At 39.3% G+C, this 24863-nt stretch overlaps 1 protein-coding gene across 2 annotated transcripts; it reads right to left on the reverse strand.

The window, feature by feature from the left end:
* Positions 1-12904: 12904 nt before the first annotated feature.
* LOC145772303 (uncharacterized) lies at positions 12905-24646 on the reverse strand. Of its 2 annotated transcripts, XM_082584171.1 has the most exons (7): positions 24450-24646; positions 23676-23802; positions 22984-22999; positions 16662-16739; positions 16022-16129; positions 15122-15264; positions 12905-14433 (listed from the first exon to the last, which is right to left on the reverse strand). In XM_082584171.1, the coding sequence occupies exons 1-7, from the start codon at positions 24611-24613 to the stop codon at positions 14179-14181; spliced, it is 891 nt and encodes a 296-aa protein (XP_082440297.1). In that variant the 5' UTR covers positions 24614-24646; the 3' UTR covers positions 12905-14178. The 2 variants fall into 2 exon arrangements, with proteins under 2 accessions (XP_082440297.1, XP_082440298.1); XM_082584172.1 differs by lacking the exon at positions 16022-16129.
* Between the last annotated feature and the right edge of the window lie 217 nt (positions 24647-24863).

The raw sequence follows: 24863 nt of genomic DNA on the forward strand, positions 1-24863 counted from the left end.
GTGAAACATCAATGGAATCGGGAAGTAATACTCTATAATAGCACCATTTGACAAATAAAAGTTCAAAAAAGCAACCGCTAGAAGGCTGTACATAAAGATAGTAAGTTTTGCAGTTCAGGAAATTTTAAGATTGTGCAAGATTTGTTAAACGACCATGCTCAAAGGACATCAATAAAAGTTTGTAGGCCTATAGGCTACAACCTTTATATTCATAACATTGTCGATGAAGGACGCCAGAAAATACATTGGTACCGGGCGCGTGAAATCCTGTCAACGGCCCTGAGGAGCCTACCTATGTTTATATTTAGTTGGTGCAGCGTTTTTCATTTTTCGACGTTTACATAAAATAGTAGGCTATATGCGACGTCAAGAGTTTTATATCATAATCTACAATTTTGTTTTCAATACAAAATCTATTCAAATGATAAAGCTTTGGTAGAGAGTTTGCTTTGTTGAACCATAGAGAAATAAAACAAAGTAACTTCAGCGGGTTTAACATGATGTATTACATACACAGATATAACATAATTAAAATAAACCAGGCCCGTAATTATGCATTTTAGCTTGGGGGGGCTCAAAAGCTGTTGCGAAGTAAAAGGCTATGCACCAGTGGCGGCTCGTGACTTTTGGCCGTGGGGGTGCTGTAAATGGTGATGTTAAATATGACGTCATAAAGTGGCAGGAACGGACGAGCGCCGAAGGCGCGAGCCTCCTAGGGGGGTCTGGGGGCATGCCCCCCCAGAAAATTTTGCACTTTTATATGCTCTAAAATGCCATTCCTGGTGTTTTCAGAACAAAAAATAAAAATTTTAAGCAGTTGAAAATGTGGATTTTTAGAACTTTGAAACAAAGAGCACGAGGGATCAGTATCGAGCACGAGGGATCAGAGAGAGAAAGCGAAAAATTAATGAATGTCATCACGGAGGTTGAAGATACTTTATTTCAAGAGCTCTGTGCCCCTGAAAAGAGCGATGTTGGTGCAGTGGACCTCACTAAAAGATTTAGGCTATGCTAAACCATCACAGCACGCTTAGAATAGTGATACCTTTCAGAGTAAACGTTTTCAAGGCATGTTTTTGAAATACAATTACACACCAATACCATCCAGCGCGGCTGTGGAACGCATGTTTTCGCTTGGAAAGGACATTGTGCGTCCCAAACGCAGCAGATTGTCAGACAAACGTTTTAAAATGCTTATGTTTCTACAAGGAAATAACTAAAAGCTTTGAGCTTGGGGGGGCATTGCCCCCCCAAGCCCCCCCGGCAATTACGGGCCTGAAATAAACTCAAACGTTTTCGACACGTACATGTGTCCTCTTCAGGAATTACATATCTGCAATATAAATAAAATGAAAATTGTAAGGTAAATTTGACTTTGCATTATAACTGTAACTGTATAGCCTACTAATGACACTCCGGACTGAAAAACACACAAACTGAACGAGTGACACAGGAATGATTACAAGTAAATTATACGGTGGAAACAGATCACATGAGGTGTAAACTACAGGCATTTGACAAACAATTAGAACACACACAATAGGAACGATGAGCCACAGGCAAAAAGCTGCCGGTTGAGAGACGGATTATTCTCTCAACCGGCAGTTTTTCGCATGTGTGGCTCATCGTTCCTATTGTGTGTGTTCTAATTGTTTGTCAAATGCCTGTAGTTTACACCTCATGCGATCTGTTTCCACCGTATAATTTACTTGTAATCATTCCTGTGTCACTCGTTCAGTTTGTGTGTTTTTCAGTCTGGAGTGTCGTTAGTAGGCTATACAGTTACAGTTATAATGCAAAGTCAAATTTACCTTACAATTTTCATTTTATATATATTGCAGATATGTAATTCCTGATGAGGACACATGTACGTGTCGAAAACGTTTGAGTTTATTTTAATTATGTTATATTTGTGTATGTAATACATCATGTTAAACCCGCTGAAGTTACTTTGTTTTTGTTGTGTTCTTAGCTCATTCAATCAGAGTCATACTGGAATTCTGTTTTATTATAAAATTGCACAACCAAGATATAGTGTGAAACCTGCAAAGTAAGCCCAAAACGAGAAGTGCCAATTAACAAAAGCAGGCGGATGAATACTAAGCAAAAGAGAAGACCTGAGGGAAACGAAAACAAAGCACATCGTTTCAATGCAAATAAACTAAAATACATAACACCTCCCCAATAAAATTTATGACCACCCATAACGAAGAGGTGGTTGGCGTCTTCTCTTTGATCGCCTTAATGTTTGTTCTTGGTGCGATGACGATGATGGATCGTCGGTCGCTGTCGGCATCGATAAATCCTCGGTCGCAATCGGCGTCGATGAATCCTCGGTCGCTGTCGGCGTCGATGAATCCTCGGTCGCTGTCGGCGTCGATGAATCCTCGGTCGCTGTCGGCGTCGATGAATCCTCGGTCGCAATCGGCGTCGATGGAACCGGAAACTCGTCAGCTGTCGATGACGACGTGAAAGTAGTCTCCCCTGGGTCCCCGTCTTCCGGCGAGATGTAACGCGGACGTAGCTGGTTGATATGGCGTCTCCATATTGGACCTCGAGGGTCCACTCGAACCTGCAAACTACGACTCCCGTGTCGCTTCACCACGACGGCAGGAACCCACCGAGGGCTTCGGCTTTGCCTGGAACCAAAGTATAAAGCATAACAAGGATCACCAACATCGAAGTTAATTGTTTTCCGGTTTTGTTTCCGAGGCGAAGGACTCGTCGATGGTTTCGTGATCTGAGCTGAGGAAGGAAGTAAAATATCTAATTTAGTACGTAGTTGTCGGTGGTTTAATAACTCACTGGGAGAGTAACCACTGGCATTGGGCGTACGGCGAAACTGCATCAAGAATGGAGTGGTGGCACTTTTAGGCGGTAACGACGATTTTCTCAACGCCTGCTTGAAAGTGCGCACCAAACGCTCTGCAGCACCATTCGTAGCTGGATGGTATGGTGCTCCAGTGATGTGGACTATACCCCTAGCTTTACAATAATTCTTGAAGTCTTCTGAAGAAAACGTAGTCGCATTGTCTGAGACAATGGAGTGGGGGTATCCAAAATGGGCAAAATCCTGCTCTAAAAGATCAATAGTAGCAGACGTCGATACGGAAGAAGTTGGGTGAATAGAAGGATACTTAGTTACTTACTATAAGCATCGGTAACAATAAACCAATTGGAACCTAAAAAATTAATAGCGTGATCGACATGAATTCGACTCCAAGGCTTCTCTGGAGCTATCCATGGGTGGATAGGAGCCTTGCTTGGTGCAGCTTGATGCTCACCACATGTAGTACATGTTCGGCAGAGGTCGACAATGTCCGCATCGATATTGGGCCAGTAGACTGCTGTCCTGGCCAGCTGTTTCATACGCTGCATGCCGAAATGACCTTCGTGTAAAAGAGAAAGACTATCATTGCGAAGTTTAAAAGGAATAACTACTCTAGAACCATATAATAAACAACCATAACATGTTGTTAGAGAATCAGCAACTCTTCTAAACTGTTCGATTGGACCGTTAGAATTTGAGTTCGCAGGCCATCCTTCTTGTGTGAAGCGAATGATTTTAGACAAGACTGGATCCTTGGAAGTTTCCTTGCGCAAAGTAGAAGAATCGGAATGACCAACCTGCGAATCCAACGTATCAATTGTGCAGACAATATCAACATCATCTGCACTTTCCTCCCCATCAAAAATTGTGTCATCGTTGGACGGAAGACGGCTCAAAGCGTCAGCATTTTGGTGATGCGTTGTTTTGCGATACTCTATAGTATAACTAAATTGACCCAGAAACAACGCCCAGCGTGCTAACCGGTTAGCCGCCAGCGAAGGGGTAGGTTTATCTGGACCAAAAAGTGAAAGTAAAGGCTTATGATCCGTTACCAAAATAAAATTCCTACCGTAGAGGTATTGATAAAATTTCTTCAAAGCGAAGATGATGGACAAAGCCTCCTTTTGGATTTGGCTGTAGTTTCTTTGAGACTTTGTCAAGATTTTTAACACATTGGCTATTGGCCTCTCGCTTCCGTCTGGGGAGCGGTGAAACAGTGTGGCGCCAATGCCCACGCTTGATGCGTCGCACGCAATTCCTAAAGGAAGCAACGGGTTAAAGTGTAGGAGAACATCTTCTGCGGAAAGAAACGTTTTTAATTTTGCAAAAGCGCATTTTTCTTTGTGTTCCCAGCTCCAAGGAACACCACTCTTGGTTAAATGATATAAAGGTTGCGCTACCGTAGAAAATTCTGGGGGCATAAACTTAGAATAAAATTGAACCGACCCCAGAAAAGAACGTATAAGGTACCAGCATTGGAAGGAGCGGTCATGTTCAGTACAGCATCGACTTTAGGGCCTTTTGAAATGCCCTGTTTAGAAAGAACATGGCCTAAGTATTCGACATTTGCCTGGGCAAATCTACATTTTTCCTTCCTACATCTAAGACCTTTCGAAGATAAACGATCGAGTAGTCGTTTAAGGTTCTGGAAATGCTCTTCCGCTGTAGCTTCACTTATCAAAATGTCATCCAGGTAGACGGCTACACCTGGAAGGTCACTAGTTAAATCATCCATTATCTTTTGGAAATGGCCTGGGGCAGAAGAGATGCCAAATGGCATAACATTTTGCAGTAAAACCCCTCTATGGGTACTTAATGCCAATATTTTTCGACTCTTTGGACCTAACCTAATCTGGTTATAAGCATCTGCCAGGTCAATCTTAGTGAATCCGTGGCCACCCCCTAGTTTACGCATTAAATCCTCTGGAAGAGGCAAAGGGTGCCTGTGAGTTTTAAGTTGTGGATTAACCGTCGAAGAATAGTCACCACAAACCCTTAATTTGGATTTCTTACCTTCGGTAGAAGCCTTGCGAACTGGTACTACAGGAGTTCCCCAGTCGCAAAATTGTACAGGTGTCCAGATACCTTTTTCTATGCCGGCGTCATAGGCAAGAGCTAAGTCTTCTTGAATGGCGAAAGGCACTGGTCTGGGCTTTGAAAACACTGGTTTACAATCAGAGTTAAACTCAATCTCTAATTCGTAATCCTGAAGACAACCTAACTCAGGTTTAAATAAGTCTTCGTATTGGTCACATAACTCGGAACATGATTTTTGCAAGTTAAAATCTATGTCGTTGTGACGATGAATAGCATGTAAAGATGAAGAAAAGAACTTATCTACCGAAATATCTAGTGCTTGAATAGCATCACGCCCTAATAAGTTAAGGTTAGGGATTTCACATACCATAAATTGAACTGTGGTTGTCTTTCCCGATTTGTTGCAGCTCGCTTCGGCAGTGAAAGATCCAATAATAGGCATCGAGTGCTTACTTGCCGACTGAAAACGTAGCTGCGGAGTCTGCAAGATAGGTTTGCCTAGCTGCGACCAAACTTCAGAAGAGATGAAATTTCCCCCTGTAGCTGTATCAAGTTCCATTAAGACGGGAAAAGACTTAATAAAAATTTGAACCTCGAGTTTAGGAACTTTACTCGACGAAGTATGAACAGTATTTACCTCCTGTATGCAGTTGACCCTAGAAGAATGAACTTGTGCGGCTTTTTTACGACATGCGGATTGTACATGCCCTGTAAGTTTACAGAAATGACAGACCGCATTTTTAAATCTGCAGTTGTTAGCAAGGTGATCAGAATTACCACATCGATAGCACTTACTTTGCTTGATCGCATTTGCACTGACCACCGTAGCTTTCTTGGAAGAAAATCGTCTATCGATGCCTTTAACTTTATGTACCACCGACGGTTCAGTGCCAAACACCGTCTCCTTAGCCACTTTGGCAGCGTCTTCAGTTTCTATGGCTATTTCAAGAGCACGTGAAAAAGTAAGATCGTCAGGTTTAATTTTAAAGAGAGCTTTAAGAACTGCTTCGTTTCCTACCGAGCACATAAAACAAGTCCGCAAAGCTTCATCTAAAGGATTAGTAATAGAAGAAAAGTCGCACGTGGCAGCGGCTTGCCTTATTCGTGCACCCAATTCTGGAACAGTCTCACCTGGTTTCCGCTTCAAGTTGCTCCAGAAGCGAAATCGTTCACGAATAACGAAGCGCTTAGGGTCGAACTGTGCCTTCATGTAATTCGAAATTTCCTCCATTGTAAGTTCATTGATTGGTTTTGCTGTAGACTCTTGTGCGGCCAGATTGAGGATCATCTTGTAGATGCTGGCTGACTGGTTAGTGAGGAAAACTTGAGCCTTCTTATCATCAGGAACGGACTGTGCTTTTACAAATGTGCAAAAACGTGACCAATAATCAGTCCAAAGTTCTAAAGTTGAATCAAACTCACAAAATTTAGGAATAGCTTGAGATACCCGATTTTGGTTTTCTGATTCGCATGGAATTTTGAGGGCTGAAATTAACTCCTTCAGTTGTTCTTCATGATGACGTTCTTGCTGTTGCATTTGTTGTTGTGCCTGTTCTTCTTGCTGTTGCATCTGTTGTCGCATCTGTTCTTCTTGCTGCTGTCTTTGTTGTCGCGCCTGTTCTTCTTGCTGCTGCCTTTGTTGTCGCGCCTGTTCTTCTTGCTGTTGCATCTGTTGTCGCATGTGTTCCAGCTGCGACTGCATTAATTCCACGACTTTTTCCATATTGTAAATAATTTAAAAAAAACTAAAACTTGTAGAAAGTAAAACTCGTAGGGACTAAAACTGAACACTTCTGCGTACCACTGTAAGTTTCTCGTTCAGACGTTCAGCATCCCATCCTCGTCGCCAAACAACTCTGCTGTGTTCTTAGCTCATTCAATCAGAGTCATACTGGAATTCTGTTTTATTATAAAATTGCACAACCAAGATATAGTGTGAAACCTGCAAAGTAAGCCCAAAACGAGAAGTGCCAATTAACAAAAGCAGGCGGATGAATACTAAGCAAAAGAGAAGACCTGAGGGAAACGAAAACAAAGTACATCGTTTCAATGCAAATAAACTAAAATGCATAACATTTCTCTATGGTTCAACAAAGCAAACTCTCTACCAAAGCTTTATCATTTGAATAGATTTTGTATTGAAAACAAAATTGTAGATTATGATATAAAACTCTTGACGTCGCATATAGCCTACTATTTTACGTAAACGTCGAAAAATGAAAAACGCTGCACCAACTAAATATAAACATAGGTAGGCTCCTCAGGGCCGTTAACAGGATTTCTCGCGCCCGGTACCAATGTATTTTCTGGCCTCCTTCATCGACAATGTTATGAATATAAAGGTTGTATAGGCCTACAAACTTTTATTGATGTCCTTTGAGCATGGTCGTTTAACAAATCTTGCACAATCTTAAAATTTCCTGAACTGCAAAACTTACTATCTTTATGTATAGCCTTCTAGCGGTTGCTTTTTTGAACTTTTATTTGTCAAATGGTGCTATTATAGAATATTACTTCCCGATTCCATTGATGTTTCACTGGTCATTCTAGGCTCACCAGAAGAAAATTTACAGCAAAGTTAGTGCAGATGGTCAGAAAGTTTTCAATTTGATTTGGGAAAGGTTTTTGGGCCTAGGTCAAACATTTGCTAATTGCTGCAATCTCAAAAGCGGATTTGGTCTAATTTTTAGTACAGAAATAGGGATAGCAATCTTCTTACCTGTGCCATTTCAGTTTTTGAGTTTAAAAAAATATTAGCCTGTTTGTTTTGAAATTCGTGTTTCAGGTTATTTCACTAAATATTCGTGGTTACAGAAATCACTATAGCCTACTAGACTAAATTGTTATTTTACTGTTTGGTGGCTGAAGTGGCTATTTTACCACCAGAGAACTGAAGTGGGCCCGGTACCCAGAAGGGTGCACGGTGCTTTACCATCTGACGGCTGAAGTGGCTGTTTTAACCTTTGATGGCAATTTCTTTTGACCTAATTAGGCTATATTAAGATCTTGATAATGTTTGAACTTGCGGGAAATTTTTTAAATCCGGGCCTCTTAAATATTCTGGGCCCGGGTCCAAAATTACCATCTAGACCTCCCTGTCAACGCCCCTGAGGCTCCTAAACAGAGATGTGGGTCAACTAACCGGGAGTTTAGAAGCGGATTTTTGAATTTTGATCAAGAAAAAACATCAGGAGAAGAGGAGCAACCAGTGATGTACGCGCATACAAAAATATTGACGCCGTCAGCGTAAACGCAAACGTTCAAAAAACCATACGCCGTATGCGTCAACGTAACTTCTAACTTGTATAAAAAGTTGGCTGCGTCAGCGTCAGCGCATACACTAGCGTAAACTCATTTTGTTTGCTAGGTGCCAAACATTCACACGGTATCAACCACTCGAAACAAACAAGTTTTATCTTGAATTTCTAGGTAGCCACTTTAACAAGTCGAAATTCTGCCACTGAAATTGACTAGAATGAAACCACCAACCAATCATAAGCTATGATTTAAGTGACGTAAAAATGGCGAAAAGAAGATCATAGAAAGCAAATTAAGTGATGGATTTTTTGTCAGCTGGTTGGCTTAGGGGATAGGGTTAGGGCTAGAAAGTAGTCATTTCATTAACGCGTGTTCGATTCTCACCACTGCTATTGCTTTTTTTCTTCTGTAATTACCAGATGAAGTTCAAAACAAGCATTAACTCTCTGGATGAATGTTAGAAAGGTCACAATTGGACGGTAGCCTCTTATAACACGTTCTGATTGGTTGGCGGTTGCATTGTAGTCAATTTCAGTGGCAGAATTTCGACTTGTTAAAGTGGCTACCGAATTTCTACGAAGAAACACAAGCATCTGAAAGTGTTCATTTGACATTTTGCTGCATTTTGGTTTCAATATGTCTTTGCCCATTGAAAACATTCTTTCAACGGCAGCGCTGGAAGGTATTGGCGTGTTGTAGCGAAAAAAAGACATTAAAAAGTATGCGTTGACGCAATATGCGCTAAAAAAACGCGAAAACTTTACGGCGTAGCTTCAAGCGACAATTATCCAAATAATGTGGAAGTAAGCATTAGCGCAAACAAAAGTCTGCGCCGCAAGTCTACAGCGTAGAATTTGCGGCCTATACGTACATCTTTGGGAGCAACACCTTGCAGACAGGGGCGCCGGAAGTGGGGGGGGAGCAGGAGGGCAATATGGTGCCCTTTTAAGGTCATGTAGGCTAAGCTTCTGCACACTTTACAATACGATATAACAATTTCAGCTGTTCGCTTTTAGCCTAATTATAATCTTTCAGCAACAAAAGTGCCCTTTTTTCATAATTCTGCCCCCCTCCCCAGTCAAAAAGCGTTCCGGCGCTCCTGCTTGCAGATTCATGCTAGCAAAGCAAACGCCAAATTTCACCAAAAAAGGGACAAACCGATCATGGGAAAAAGTCCGAAACTTGGTACCGTAGGCTGTTTATTGTTGAGGTTGATATTTGAGGCTGAACTTCCTATGATATTTTGAATAGGGTAACACTGTAAAAATAATTGTTTTGCAATATTGTTCATAATCTAGGCTATTACACACTTAGACAATCTCCAGTAGGCTCTCCAAGTTCACTCCAGTTCACTGAAAGTTTTTGATTATTCCTACCTTGAAATGCTGTAGGCCACCCTACCAACATGACTACCGTACCTTTTCTATATGCCTATGAATATTTTCTGTAGGCTATGGATATTTTCCATTTAGATATTCTCGGCACCAGTAGCCGATGGATATTTACCATTGTCCATCCCGATAGCTAAGTTGGTTAGCTTGTGACTTCGTGAACAAAGAAGCTTCAAGATCAAGCTGGTTTGACTATCGGGGTGTTCGCTTGAGCAACGTATTCTAAGGACTGCCCTCTATTCAACGGCACCTAATGAATGGAATAATTCCCCAGCAACAACACTCCATCGAAAACTTTTCTCGGTCAATTTCAGTAACCGGCCCTGCGTCAAAAGCCTCTACAAAGTAGCCTATGCGAAACTACTAGGAATAATCTATCAAGGATACAGATTCAAAACCAAACCAGCCATTTGAGATGTTTTCTGTATGGATATTTTCGATTCGGGATATTTTCCGCATGGGTTTTTTGTTTCTGGGTTTTTACCGATTACTCTTTTAGATTTAGTAGCACAAAAATGCGAAACGAAGACTGTCGAAACCGAACCTCGACCCGAAACGTTCACAAAATTTCACGGGAACCGCTTTTTCATCACCATCTTACAGCTGAACGCCGAGGGCATCACATCCCGCAGCTAGATAGATGTGATCGAGCAGCTCGCTCTTGAAAAGCGAGCTCTCGTCATTCTACACCCACGTCAAGTCAAACACGCTATCCGCAAAGTACGCTTATGGCAATAACTTGGCTATTCTACACCTATCGAACGATTGGGAAACATTAGAAGAGACCCTAAAGTAGGACATGTCGACTCTTTCGGCATGCCTCCAGTGATGGAGATTGAAGTTCAGCGAATATTGGCTTTTTCTTTTTAACCGAAGTTCAAAATTCTCCAAGTGACGCTGTGAAAAAAAGTTCTCGATTGACTTGATCGTGATGCAGTTCGATAAGCTTTTCCTGTAGTCCTGCAATATCTCTGATAAGTCGTCAACTTTTGCCATAAACGGATTTCTGACCCACACCTGAGATACCAGATTTATATCCGGGATGCAGAGATCAAAATCCGTGATTAGGTTTTCTAAATGCTCCAATAAGGTAGGTTTCATGACATCAAATCTGCTGATTGCAATTTGATTCCATTCTTCCAGATCCTAGTTCATGAATGGAAACGCTACTGTCCGTCCACGCTCTAGTTTCTTCTTCCAGAGTTGCAGCTTTTCTTTGAAGGCAGACAGCTTCTCAAGAGAGTGATAATATTTTGATTTCTGCCTTGCATTGATTGTGTGTTTGTTTTTCATATCTTTATCCTGCATCGCGGGAAAGCGGACTTGAGCGCTATGCATCGGTGTACGCCTTCCGACATACACCTGACCCACGCTTCACCTGACGGCAATGTCTGTTTCCGATTGTGTACTCTACTTATGACTTAAATTTGGTACTACCCATTACTCGAAATCGATCATTAGGTAGAGGCAATTATCGTAAAGTTTCTTGCCCAAAGAAACAACAGCAAGTGCAGGTGACTGGAGTCGAACATGCAGGCTCTCGACTGCGGTGAAGATGTCGTATACTTTTTCCATCCACTCCTTGTAAAGCTGTGGAAAGTCTACCCTATAATTATATCAAAAGTTCTGCAAAATATTACAGTCACGGCCGGAAGATTGAACTACCTCTGTTCGTAAACGTAAAAGAATAAACTGCATCCCCAGCTAATCATCGTTGCACTGTCTGCCTTCCACTTATATAAATTGATAACAAACGCGAATTTCTGAAAAACTAAGCGAGTCTTAGCAGCTACTGTAGTTGGCTATGGCTAGTAGCTGGCTGCCATCAAAACTCTCAAAACACCTGTCATGATGCAATACTCCAGGTTACTGAGATGAAGCCAAATAAAATCCTTGTGATATACAATCATTCAGTCATAATGGAATTGAAAATACTTGAAAAATGAAATAAAAAAGTTCGTTTGGGCAGAATTGAATCACCATAGCGCGACCTATTTTTTGACCCTGCGCGACCCATGTTTGGGTCGCGACCCATACTTTGAGAAACAATATAGCCTAGACCAGGGGTGTGCAACCTTTATTACAAGAGGGTCAGATATAAATAACTGAGTGAAACCGCGGGCCGCACGTTTATTTAGCATATGATTTCTAGTAGCCTAGTTGCAGGCACGAAAAAGTAGTTTTTTTGTTATTCATGTTATTCTTACGGCATTATTAGAGGACCTTATCTCCTTGCAGATATAATAAGTGAAGACGCATAAATTTCTGAAGAAAACTGGTAATCAAATTTATTGTCACACCCACTTTAAACTAGTTCAGTGAGAAGTTTGCAGCTGGTTTCTTTTCCTGGTGGCTTTTTCCAAATTTACTTTAATGGAAGTGCTTGCAAGTCGAAGTCCATTTTCCAAGTGTTCGTCTGTCGGAACCGATCGATAGGGAGATTTCATGACGCCCATTTTAGAAAAAAAAAAGTTCGCACAAATACGTTGAGCCAAAAAAGAGACATTTTTGAAGCAATGGATTTTTTCAAATGTGGAAAGTCATCTTGGTTGAGATGTTTTCGGTCAAAATCGCCAAGATTCATTACTAAATAATTTGTTTTCAAATCCGTTTTCTCTTGAAAATCAATCAGTTCAAGTTGGATATCAGCTGGTGCTTTGTCTGTGTCGAATGGCGAAGAGAATATACCAAACAAATGTTCATGAGATTTGAAGTCCTTGAAACGAGCCAAAAATTCATACAACAATTGTTCAAATTTAGTGTTCTTCTCAGGATGCATTCCATAGTCTCTCAAAGTTGGAAAGTGGAAAAGATTTCCCATCTGTATGGGAGCTTTTCAAAGTCGTAATTTGTTCATAAAACCTTTTATGTGACTATACATTTTTACATTCCAAATAATTAAACAAAATGGTTTAGCGATGGCCGGTGGAAGATTTCTAAAATGGTTAACAGAAGGTGCGAATCTATAATATCCACTCCACAATGAATTGTTCACACGTACCAGACTAAACCAAATTATAAACACGATTCGTGGGCGGCACACAATTCAAAATTGGCACATCTTTGCGGGCGCACAATTTTTCTACGCGGCCGCATTTGGCCCGCGGCCACACGTTGCACACCCCTGGCCTAGACAATAGACATAATTATAAGCAGCGAATGGCGTCTCGACTCGTATTATATCGCTGATAACAAGAAAGCAGCTAAGATTTCATTACTTTGCGTTGATTGTCGGAAAGAAAAGGTGAAACTGAAAACTTTTGGCAATTATCATTGAATTTGTTTTGCGTTTCCTCACTCTATAGTTTCAATTTAAATTAAGTTTAATTTTATCCTCAGAGTGTAAACAATCGCTTTCAAGTTGCTGGCAAAATTAGCTTTTACGCGGAAAACACCATCGGGCAAACTATTGTCCATTTCACATAACCACAGCAACACCTGTAAGCTATAACTGATTTTTTACATAATATCACAAAACATCTTTTTCAAAGGTGATAGGTCGAGTAGACAACAATTTGTAGTAGGGCACCCATCAATATTTTGATTGTTTTGCTGTTTGTGATGGCACCTTGACTTTAATATCCGCATGTTTTTTCGTTACCTTCATGGTGTAGCTTCCATCTCAATAAAAGTAATAAATCTTATATTTTTTATTATTAGTATATCACTATTGAAATGAATGTGGAGCTATACGGAAATAACCTTGACTCTGACATTGTTACTGAAAATAGGACAACATAACGACACATTCAAAATAGAACATTGCTTAGAAATGTGTTTTCTAAGACACTGTTCATCAGAATGAGGAAAAATCTTTAAAATAAAAAAGGTATAACTTTAGTTATTGAAAGAAGGTATACCAATACCATGCATCATGTTTTGTGTTTTTTATGTTTGGATAAAAACTTTGTGGAAACAATTAGTTATCACACACAATAATAGAGATGCTGCAAGATAATAAAGCCAACGTGCATTTCAATAGGTTATCGTTACATTAAAAAATGAGTCAATTTTTTTTAAAACAACTTTTCAGTCGCATAGTAGCCTACATCGTGAGTAGGGATGAGATGTTGCTGTCAGTGGGCCGAATTTGTTTGTCAGAACATTTCAAATCATTGGGTTTGGTTGGTTTTAAATTTTTATCCTCGGACTGACAAAGCCTTAGTAGATTATTCCTGGTAGTTTAGCATACACTTGTAGAGGCTCTTGACGCAGGGCCGGTTACTGAGATTGGCAGAGTGAAGTTTTCCGATTGTCGAAGATATGTTACCGTGGAATTATTCCATTCGTTAGGTGCCGCTGAATGGAGGGCAGTCTTGAAATGCGTTGCTCAAGCGCACATCCCGAGAGTCGAACCAGCCCTGCGTGATCTTGGGCCGGGCGCGCAACCACTGAGCTAACGGGGCTTTTCATCGATAAATCGGACTTCACAAGTCGATAAGCATTGAAAGAATGAACACGTTGCAATAAATCGAAGAAAAACAATTTCTATTAGACCAAGTAGCTCAAGTACCTTGACAGACTTCATTGATTGAAACCGAATTGGTATCGAATAAAATGTGACATTTGAAAAGTTGTTTTTGTTCATCAATGGCAGAATATCCTGCTAAACAATATAACGCGAGAAAACGGAACTAAGTGGTTGATTTTCTGTATAACCTGTTACTTCGTACAGACTACACAGGTTAGCTCTCGCCCTTCTACATACGGTTGGCATAGCAACGAAGTGCAGTGTGTTTCCACCATGTACACGTAAGCTCCACCTTGACTCCCTCCTGTTCCTGGTACAACTTGAGGTGTGTCGTCCACGCATATAGCGTCGCTGGAGTGCTTGTCACTATGACCGTTTGACATAATGTACCCGCGATATTCTTTCGTCCAGCCAGTCGGGCAAGTAGCTCGACCGGGAATCATAACCTGTATTTTTTTTAAATATGGAAATTTTTAGTTTAATGCACAACTGGCCCATCCATATTGAACACCATTTTGCCATGTTGTTATCTAGAGTAGCCAATGCAGAAAAAAAGTTAAGGGACCCCAAAGTTTTGAAGAGCCAAATATGTTGAGAAGCTAGACTCCGTATAAGTTGATACCTCTCATAAATCTATACTATTTTATCAGTGACCTTCTTTTTGCTTTCAATGTTAGGGGATCCATGTAATCTATCTAGTTTGATGTCGCAGTAGGCTATAGTTACGCCAACTCAAAGGACATCATAGCCTTCGCATGATCACTGTATGCTTACGTCTTACACTTACAGATATCATCGTCTGTTTACACTTGGTTTACAAAAACCAGACCAGTCTAATGACAAAAAATGGAGTGTCTGAGTGTGTGTAACTTATTATAACTAAGTATTATTCTTCCCTCCCTCAGCTATGCGACATATTCTATTAGCTAATGTTTATTTCCAAAGCAGCTAGGCCTTGTGGTGCTGTTTAATACTTTTAAAAATTAATTCATAAACTTTTTGCGTTGCCAGTTTTCCTTCAATAAACTCTTTGAACATTCCTTATTTGCACCGGTAACCTAAGGTTTTGTTTGATGTTTTAATCTTTGGAAACTGTTTACAGTATAGCCTACAACCTTTTTCTATTAAACCAACCTTGCTTGTCTTTGTTTTTGCTAAACAGATTGCACACGACATTGAATGGTACTGGAAGGTGTCCGACTCAGTCAACGATAAATTAAACAACGGTTTCACCCAGGATGAATCTCTAAATTCCATCCCAAAAAGATAAGACTTTCCTGCCAGAATATGTATGAGAAGTTGTTTAACAAATTAAAAAAAAAATCAATAATGTTGCTACTATACTTAATTATAGCCTTTCGGCTACTATAATTCAACGAAGGCTACACATAGTTGTTTTCAGAAATTGAAACTTGACTGCCTTGACTGCCTTGAATCAAGAAACTTCTCAGAAAAACGAACTATGTCCAAAAAATACGAGGTGTCTTCTTTAAGTTGTCGAGCCTCTATGAAAGATTCCGGCCCCCTAAATTTATCCGGGTCCGGGTCCAAAAGTACCTCCTAAACCCCTTGTCAATGGTACTGACTATGATAGTGTATAGTATTTTTTTCTGTATTGTAAATCAACAACATATTAAGAATGAACAGTTTTTATTTTTATTTTGCAAAGTTTACGTTGAGAGCGATAGGCTGCAAGCGAGAGAATATAGCCAGAAAGGAGAAAAATGACACTGGTAATGACACAGGCCTACTGGGCTACCGGTATTGTAGTTATTGGGTCTTGCTGCTAAATAGCCAATTGGCTACCCCATTTATAAGAAATATAATCCATATTTGCAATCCAACAAGAATAAATGTTTCCAATGACGTCGCACGTGAAGATGATCTATTTTACACTTAAACTATTGAAGTCAGAAAAGTAGAAAATTTTTTGTGTGGTTTCATATTACATCTAAAACCGGATCAGTTTACTTTGTTATCGATACTATGCTAAGAGAGAAACTGAAGTCATTCAACGTTTATCCAATTACAAACCTTGAAAACCGTCTACAAATCGATTTTCTGTATATTTAATGTCCCCATACAAGCAAAGTGAGTTTGACACACCTCCTGAATAACTGTAATAAGATGCTGCACCCAGGCCTGTGATATAAAAATTAATTTTATTTATTTCAGACGAGAATATGATCTGCATGTGTCGCTGCTCCAGCATATACTTAGTGTATGCTGGAGCAGACTAAGCCGGGTGTTTAAGAGGTGAGTTTGCTTGCATGACGTTCAAAGGATCATCGGTCTGACACTTTTTGAGAGCACAAAGTTGTTTCTTGGCAATTTTAGACACCTGATAAACTGCTGATTGAAAATCTACACGAGACACTGTTAATTTCTCCTTTAAATTCAAATCTTTACCTATGGGAATTAGCCTGGATGCTACAAAAATACAAAGCCTGTAAACTATTAGGCCTACTGATGTTTTGCTAGCTAAATAACCTTTAAATAAAGATGCATAAACTTAAATTTACAAACACTTTTTCCCAATATATTTGTACCGCAAAGTTATAGCATCAACGCAGGCTTCTTCATTCAATCTTGGATTAAATGTCAAGTTTAAGGAAAATGCATTTTGTCAAAAAAAAAAAAAAACATTGAAAGAAATATATAGTTTGTTCCATACCATGATATATCAATTCATTGTCAGGGCCGGAACAATCTGTCCTTCCCCATCGTTCGTAGGTCACGCCTCGTGTGCCTGCTGTAGGTCAAGTCAAGATTATAACCCCAAAATCCACTAAATAGGGAAGTCTGGGGTAAACTATGCATTGTGCAATGGGGTAAAATGAACAACCCTTGTTTTTGGAAAAACTAGTCGGCAATTTTTTTTCTTTGTCCTAAATGTAGCCTAATGCCCATGATAATTTACTAGGCTACTTCATTTTATATATTTGTTATGTCCAGTGGATCGTCCCTCAAGGTTGCTTAAGGAGACTTTCAAATTTAGAAAGCTTGTATTGTAAGTCTCGTTATCCTTTTCTAAAACTATCCCTTTCTTAAAAATTCAACGCACAACTTTTTGAATCTTATTTAATTTTCTTTTTAAAGGATCAAAAATAGTTCTTTACAAACACCACACAATATCAACACCAAAAGATCCCAGTCATCCATTAACAAAAAACTGAAGTGTTTGAAAGTAAACAGTGAGACAATACTGGCTCTACCTTCGAGAAGGCGCCTTCCCGCAGCCAGTAAAGCGCCGCGTGCTCAGAAACAACCGGGAACATCCAGTTCGAATCGCATTTTACAAGGCATGCAATTACAGTATTCTGTTCATGTCAAAAATTCCAATTTTTTTTTTCGGTTGCAAAAATTGAATATATTTAATATGCAAATCAAATATATATTTTTGGGAAGGGTAATAGGTAAGTTTATTCAATAAAAAGTTCAGATTAGTTAGTTTTGCAGTTTAGAAAATATTTTTAATTTTGTCAGAAAACTCAATATTGGGTGAAGTGTGCAAATGAAGTAGGTACGTTGAAGCAGTTGCCTAACTTGCACCAAAAAATAGCCTTGGTAAGTTGTTTAATTTTTGAATCGTTAAATTTGTGTCTTGTTAGCTTTATTTGATAAAATAAAAAATATAGTAATGTTTTAAATTAAAGCAATGCCTCGCAATTATGAAAAAGACTAACAGGAGAATGCATCAACTTAATGGAGTTGTTCAACTTACCTCAAGTCATTGCTCAACCTATCCCATAAAATTTTGGTCGTCCTAAGTTGTGTAATACGCATAAAATATTAATATATAAAAAAATATTAGTCACACAGTGATCAAGCTCAATATAAATGTAAGTAAGTTAATTTAATAATGCTTCAAGTCAACCTTTTTAAAATTTTCCAAAGTTAACCTTTTTTTTTGCAAAAGTAACTTGAGCAAAAAGGTGCTCATCTTACTCCACCGTCCCCCCAACAAGGTGCATATACTGGAAAGCGCTGATCGACAAAATTTCAAAGTAAAGTAAAAAAATTAATAAATTTAACGTTGAATATTATACTCGTTATTGTCATTCTGGTATATACTCGTCATTCTGGTATAAAATCTTTTCAAAGGTTTTGTGGTTGTGAAATCCAATGATCGACTTTGCTTTTTCCGAATTAGCTCTAGTTTTTGAGAAATTTCGTATTTGTTTAAAAAAATAAACGCTAAAATGCACACATTTTGACATTGATGTCTGCAATGTCGTGAACGACGGCAATCGTTATCGCAAAAGTCGTTCGTGCGCAAGTCATATTTCGCATGAAAATACTTATGACACATAAAAATACTAGCCACTGCTAGCCATAAGCTACATGCTGATGACAAGTTGTTTGGAAAAAATACGTTTTTACCAAATTTTTCAAAACTTGTAAACGCAGTCAAATCTTCTTCGACTACAATGTGCAACTATAAAGGAGGTTCTCTGTGTTTAGAGCTTCGCAATAAGTGATGCGTCTATAGTGCTTTTAATTGCCTCTCGAGGCATTATAACGATTAACCAGGTGCCCCACATAGCTTCGCAATAAGTGATGCGTCTATAGTGCTTTTCATTGCCTCTCGAGGCATTATAACGATTAACCAGGTGCCCCACATAAGCTACTGTAAATACTTATCATTTTTTCTACTTATGTCAAGAATTAATTATGCAATCCAGTAGCAAATCTAAATGTCTGTATTCGCAAATGTAGTCTATGACCATAATTCACTTTTCCTGATAAGCAATGTGATAAAAACTTTACAAAGATAGAAACAGGACGCTTCACTGCAAACACCATTGATTTTTCATCAGTCGACGTCAGCTAACACTCTTCTATATATACACTGTTATACAGTACTTTAAAATCAGGGCTTTGTGACCCACTAAAAAAATGATAGCATAAAATAAACCATGAGGAAAATAAAAGCGATGCCACTTCCTTTCTAAATACTCCCACTCTTAAAAGTTATCTTCCCGACAAAAATTCTGCCAATATTATACATACCGGATGATATGGCGCTCTTCTACAAACAATTGACCCTACAAATTATAACGCAGACTATAACCCTACAGACTATAACCAATGCCGTTGGCGTTGCTATATTGCTAGGTGGCGTTGCTATAACTAGACGAGTCAATATACGGAAAAAAGGCACCTAACCCCAAAAAAATTGATACAAAAGGTTTTTCAACGGATTCTGTTACCAATGGGCATACTAAATAACATACTAAAAGTCTACCAAAATCGGACCCCCAGAAAGGGGTCATTTTCAAGGAAATGTACGGCATATTTCTAAATAATTTTGCGTATTGGGTAGATGGTGGTATTCAAGTTTTTATTGTTCTTGTGTTTGTGACATCATAATCACATGAATGCGTGCATAGTCGCATCACAATGCAAGCAAAGTTATCGTTGTTAAAGTCGAAAAGATTTATTCCACCAGCACTTATAAAAGAAGTACCGGTACTAGGGACTCTGAGGGTCTGTTCAATACCAAGACTGATTGCCTTTTCTGCGGAAATAATGTTCATGATGGAAGTGAAGACTATAGTTATGTGAAAACTGATATCTTCGCAAAGGCAATATTGGATTGCAGTGAAAACCGCCATGATGAGTGGTCTTTGAAAGTCAAAGGTAGAATTGAATACTATTGTGGTGATCTACATGCTGCAGACTGCGTATATCACAAAGTATGTAGCAGCCATTTCAGGTGTAGCCGTGATGTCCCCTTGCAGTTTCAGACTAATCGCGATTCAAAACGTAGGAAAGCTGGAAGGCCAAAGAATGAAGATCAAGAGCAAGCCTTCACAAAGATGTGTGCGTACCTAGCCATGAATGATGAAGAACAGCTGACTGTTTTTGATCTAAGGTGTGAAATGAAAGAGTATTTATCTGAGGACGGTTCCCTTCCTTATGGCAATCAATACCTAAAAAGTCACCTGAAGAAACGGTATGGAAACTCCATAATTATTGCAGAAGGAAAAGGTTTAGAGGACATAGTGACGCTGAGAGAGAAAACGGGAAGCATCCTCAGGTCATACTTCGCAAGCACAAACCAAGAAGGTGATGAAGAGTCACAGAAGAGAGCATTACTTGAAGCAGCTGCCAGGCTCATAAAGAGTGACATCAAGACAAATGTGCCATCCGTTAACGACCAGTACCCGACTACAGAGACACTTAAAATCCAGGCGGCTCTTGATTATATTCCAAAATCACTCTACGTTGTGTTCAATGCCTTGTTTGTAGGTAAAGGCACAGCGAAAAGTTGCTATTATTGGTCATGCAATCATACAGGCAGTCCGACCACGAGCTGTTATTGCCCCTTTGCAAATTGGCCTTTCAGTGCAACTGCACCATCTAAATCGATCGCGGTTTCTTTTGGATAGCTTGTGTCAGATGGGGCTCTGCTCTTCGTATGGCGAAATGCAGAGGTTTGAAATGAATGCCGCAAATTGTTCTGCACCAAACATGCTTGGTAAGGATATTGATGTGTTGGACAACAACTTGCTATTCGCAGCAGACAATGTAGATCATTACATTCTCACAATTGATGGGAAAGGAACGTTTCACGGGATGGGCATGATAGCCGCCTTGGCACCAGGACAGGAAACAGGCCAGATTATCCCAAGGCACGAAACGTTAAAACTGAACATTGTAGAGACGTCCAAGGTTGCGATAATTGAGCATCGTTTTGCAAAACATATTCGACAAGACATCACATTCAGAGAACTTCCGATTCTCACTGCATGTGCCAACATGGTTGATCTGCTTTGGGAGTTGTCATTCAACTTCAAGCAGGACACGCCAGGCTGGCAGGGGATGATGCACATCTATCAGGGAAAGGATGATGACGCACATTTATCAGGGAAAGGAACACCCAGGCCAGTCTTTAGTAAGGTATCTGCCAATGATAGACATGTACTCCGGGGACAAGACAGTATAAGGGCCTTTATTTTAGGTCAGACAAGTCCAAACCTGACGGCAGTACCAAAGTATACAACATCAACCGTTTGAAAAAAATCTTTGGACATGACATGTGTTCTGAGTTGATATTTATCCATGCCATGACTGGTTGTGACACTACGTCTCGGATATTCGGTGTTTGCAAAAAGACTGCTTTTCGTAAACTTTTGCATGGAGATCCTGTTCTTCGGTCTTGTGCTAAAGCATTCACTGCCCCAAACCAGACCACAGAGATAATCGATGACCTTGGGTGCCAAGTTTCAATAAGTAATGGCTGTCTTCTTTGATGGCCAGAGCACAGATTCCCTTGCGACAATGCGATACAACACCTTCAGCAAGAAAGTTGTCTCTGCTTCATCATTTGTAACGCCCGAGAGTCTGCCACCAACTGAATCTGCTACCCAATTTCACTGTCGTCGAGTTTACTACCAGATAATGGTCTGGATGGGAAAAGCAGAGAGTATGGATGTCATGAATTGGGGGTGGAACCTGCAAAAGAATCGGCTCATCCCACTTATGTCAAAAATGAAGGCTGCTCCAGACAGTCTCTTGAAGGTCATTCATTGCAACTGCTCCACTGCCTGTAAGACACTCCGCTGCTCCTGTAGAGGATACGGACTACCATGTACCGCTGCATGTGGACCATGCAAACTGCAAGAATGTGACAATCCACATAACAAGTTTCTTCTAGACGAGTCGGAAGATGATGAATAGAGACAGCCGTAGGCAATAAGACAACAAACCGGTAGATCACCCTGGTTTACGATTTACCTTTGTAGCCTACTGTTGTAATTCCGATGATTTTCTGAATGTGTCTGTGTCCAGACTTTAATGGTACGCCATTCTTTAGAACAGATTAATCCCCTGTATTCATCTGCTGTAGGAGGCCAAGTATGAGCCTCCTGTTGGTTGCAGTTTTTCTTAGATGCCTGTATTGATAGTACCTGTTATGCCGCATGTAATATGCTGTTATGATAATTCCATCTTATTAAGGGAGATTGGGGATACTACGGACGGATTTTCGAGTGTTTTGTTTTCGAAAAAAACGTTTTATTTTAAAGTTTACTGGAAACCGTTTTGCACCAATACATATGGAATTTATTCAGATGAAAAGTAAGGAGTTGTCTCTGAAAATTTTACCACTATTCGGCTTATCAAGCTGCCAAAAGTATAGAAACTGGAATGTTGGAAAACCACTTTTCTCAAGCTTGTGTTACATAATGGAAGTCAAGATGATTTTGTTTGCGGTTTATCTCAAGCCTCAAGTGAATTTGCTAATATCGTGCTCTGCTCTGTCTGATGTTGGCCTATCGCTGCGTCCGAAATGTCCCCGGGCTCCTCCAGGTCGTATATTATATACAAATCATACGTATCTCAGTAGATAATCAGTCTATCGTAATCTAACCTACTTAATTCGATTGATTGACCCCGAAAACCTAGGGATAGACACCTAAACCGCCTTTCTAGCTTAAATAGCAATTGAGATATAGGCAATACAACATCTCGGCGGCCATCTAGGACGCCATCTTGAAAATGACCCCTTTCTGGAGGTCCGATTTTGGTAGACTTTTAGTATGTTATTTAGTAGGCCCATAGGTAACAGAATCCGTTGAAAAACCTTTTGTATCAATTTTTTTGGGGTTCAACCTTATATTGACTCGTCTAAACACGAAAAACAATAATTGCTTAGGCTCGTCAATCATTATTGTCAGCCTGCTACTTATCACAGCGTTTTAGTTGTTTACAGGCATTCAAAGTTCTGCATTAAAACAACTTTCATCAATTTGTATGTTATAGTCTATCATTTTTGATGAACCCTTTAATCTTTGCCCGTTTAACGTTTTACTGATAATGTTTTTAAACTAAAAATACACATCCTTATTTGTGCATGCGATATTGTAACGTGATGCGCCAAAGCTGTAAAAATCTAAGTTCTACTAACTCTAACCAATCGATGAAGTTTCACAACTAGTTAGTGCTGTTATATTTTACCTTCATTCAAATATATTGTATACAACGCTTACCTGAAGTCGATGAGAACTGAAAAAAGAAACAAAACAGTAGTGTTTTACTGTACCTACATCAACGGAAGCCATTGAAAAGGACATCAATTGCTTGGTCTAAAGTTTGATATTTTTGAAAACTTATACAGTTCAATCAGACCGTTAACACCATCTGTTAAAGTTTTTTTAACGATATGTAAAAAAAAACTCGCAGTCTGGTTTCGTTAACTAAGCCTTTATAAATTTAATTTAAGCCAAGAAGTTTGTTAGTTTCAAAAGAAAAAACGATGTTTTAGAAACCTCATTGTGTGTGCAGCGAACAGGTTTCACGAAGTTTTTAGGAAACAAATTTCACGGCACAGTTAACAATACAATAGGCTACATATTATTTTTAATCGATGCCTTCATGTCTCAGTCAAGAGTGTTAAAACAGTGAACACCAATTTCAAATTTAACAAAGATTGCATAGGTGTAAAGAGGAAGCCAGAATTTTTACACGGTGGTGTAAAATAAGTGCTGTTTAATGCTTTGAGTGCACTTCGTGTGAGACAAAATACCGGTTTTAATAGATATTGCATTAGTTTAAATTACACAAACATTGTAGGCTACAAGTAGCCTAAGCCTCAGTCGTCGAGAATTATATACATTATACAGTACAATATTTTATTCGCGGTTGTGGCGTAAAACGGTAATATTCCTAAACCAATCATCACCTCTGCTTCGTCATCTTCAGAATCTCGTTTCGCTCTTTGATGATCAGAAGCTCCGGCGTTATTGTTCAAGCTCCGTCGAACCCGAGTTTCAAAACTCAGGTGCATCTGTCGTAGTTTGTCCATCATTCTGAATAATCAAATAGAAGATTGGACTGATGCAATGTGAATTTTTTATGTTTAGACAGGAATGAATTTATTTTGATTTTTGAACTATTAGTAACGATTATAAAACTGTTTCACGAAATTATAATGACTACTTAATAAACATTGCTCAAACTTTTTTTTGCACAAATTCCCGCAACTTAGCAACAGAAATAAATCGTATCAGAGAGCTTTTGAATATGTTTTATCACGCTATACTCGTTGCCGATTTGTCGTGAACGCGTTGCAGGGTTTGTCCTGAAAACACGACAGCAAATACCCGTGGATGGATTATTATCCACTAACTTAGGACTCCATGCCAAGGCTAAAAAGATTTGGGGCTAATTTCGTAATGAGATTATAGTATTTGAAATTTGAGCTTTGGTTGTTGAAGTTGATAGACATATTTTAATTTTTTATGTTGGAAATGCTTACTAGGTTAATAAATGAGTTAGAATATTTAATATTTCACAATTTTTGCCTGTGGAATATATATTGAATGATTTAATAGCAAAGCCATAGCCTATACAATAGATAGGCTTAGTGACTAATATTTTAGACATGCTCTCTATCAAAAATGGAATGGGTATTGCAGTTTTGTTTATGTCTGCGTAGCAGAAAATAGATACTTACATTTTATTGTTGGAGTCCACAGCATAAAGAATTGCGCCTCCAAGAAAAATGGCAAATATTCCCAAGCTCGCTGCCACCTTGGAATACTTCACAAATTGTCTGTTTGACATTAACGTCTTTGTGACAGCAGGATTACGATTGCTTCTAAATTTTGCGATATTCATTCTTTTGAGTGCTAAGTAATTAAAACTAATGAATCAAAACGATGGCTTACCAACGATTAAGTTATCGGCAAACGAAACAACGCTTTTAAAAGGACATTGCGTAAGTATTTCCTAAATCAAAACGTCACTTCCGAATGTGGGAGTTTTTTTTCCTTTGAATAAATGAAAGATAAGGATCACATTTGTTGAAGTTTGTAAAAATGTACGTACGTTTGACTGTAAAAGCGCTAGTTTTGACAGATAGGGCGAG

The sequence above is a fragment of the Aplidium turbinatum genome, chromosome 6 (assembly GCF_918807975.1).
Source record: "Aplidium turbinatum chromosome 6, kaAplTurb1.1, whole genome shotgun sequence".
Classification (NCBI taxonomy): domain Eukaryota; kingdom Metazoa; phylum Chordata; class Ascidiacea; order Aplousobranchia; family Polyclinidae; genus Aplidium; species Aplidium turbinatum.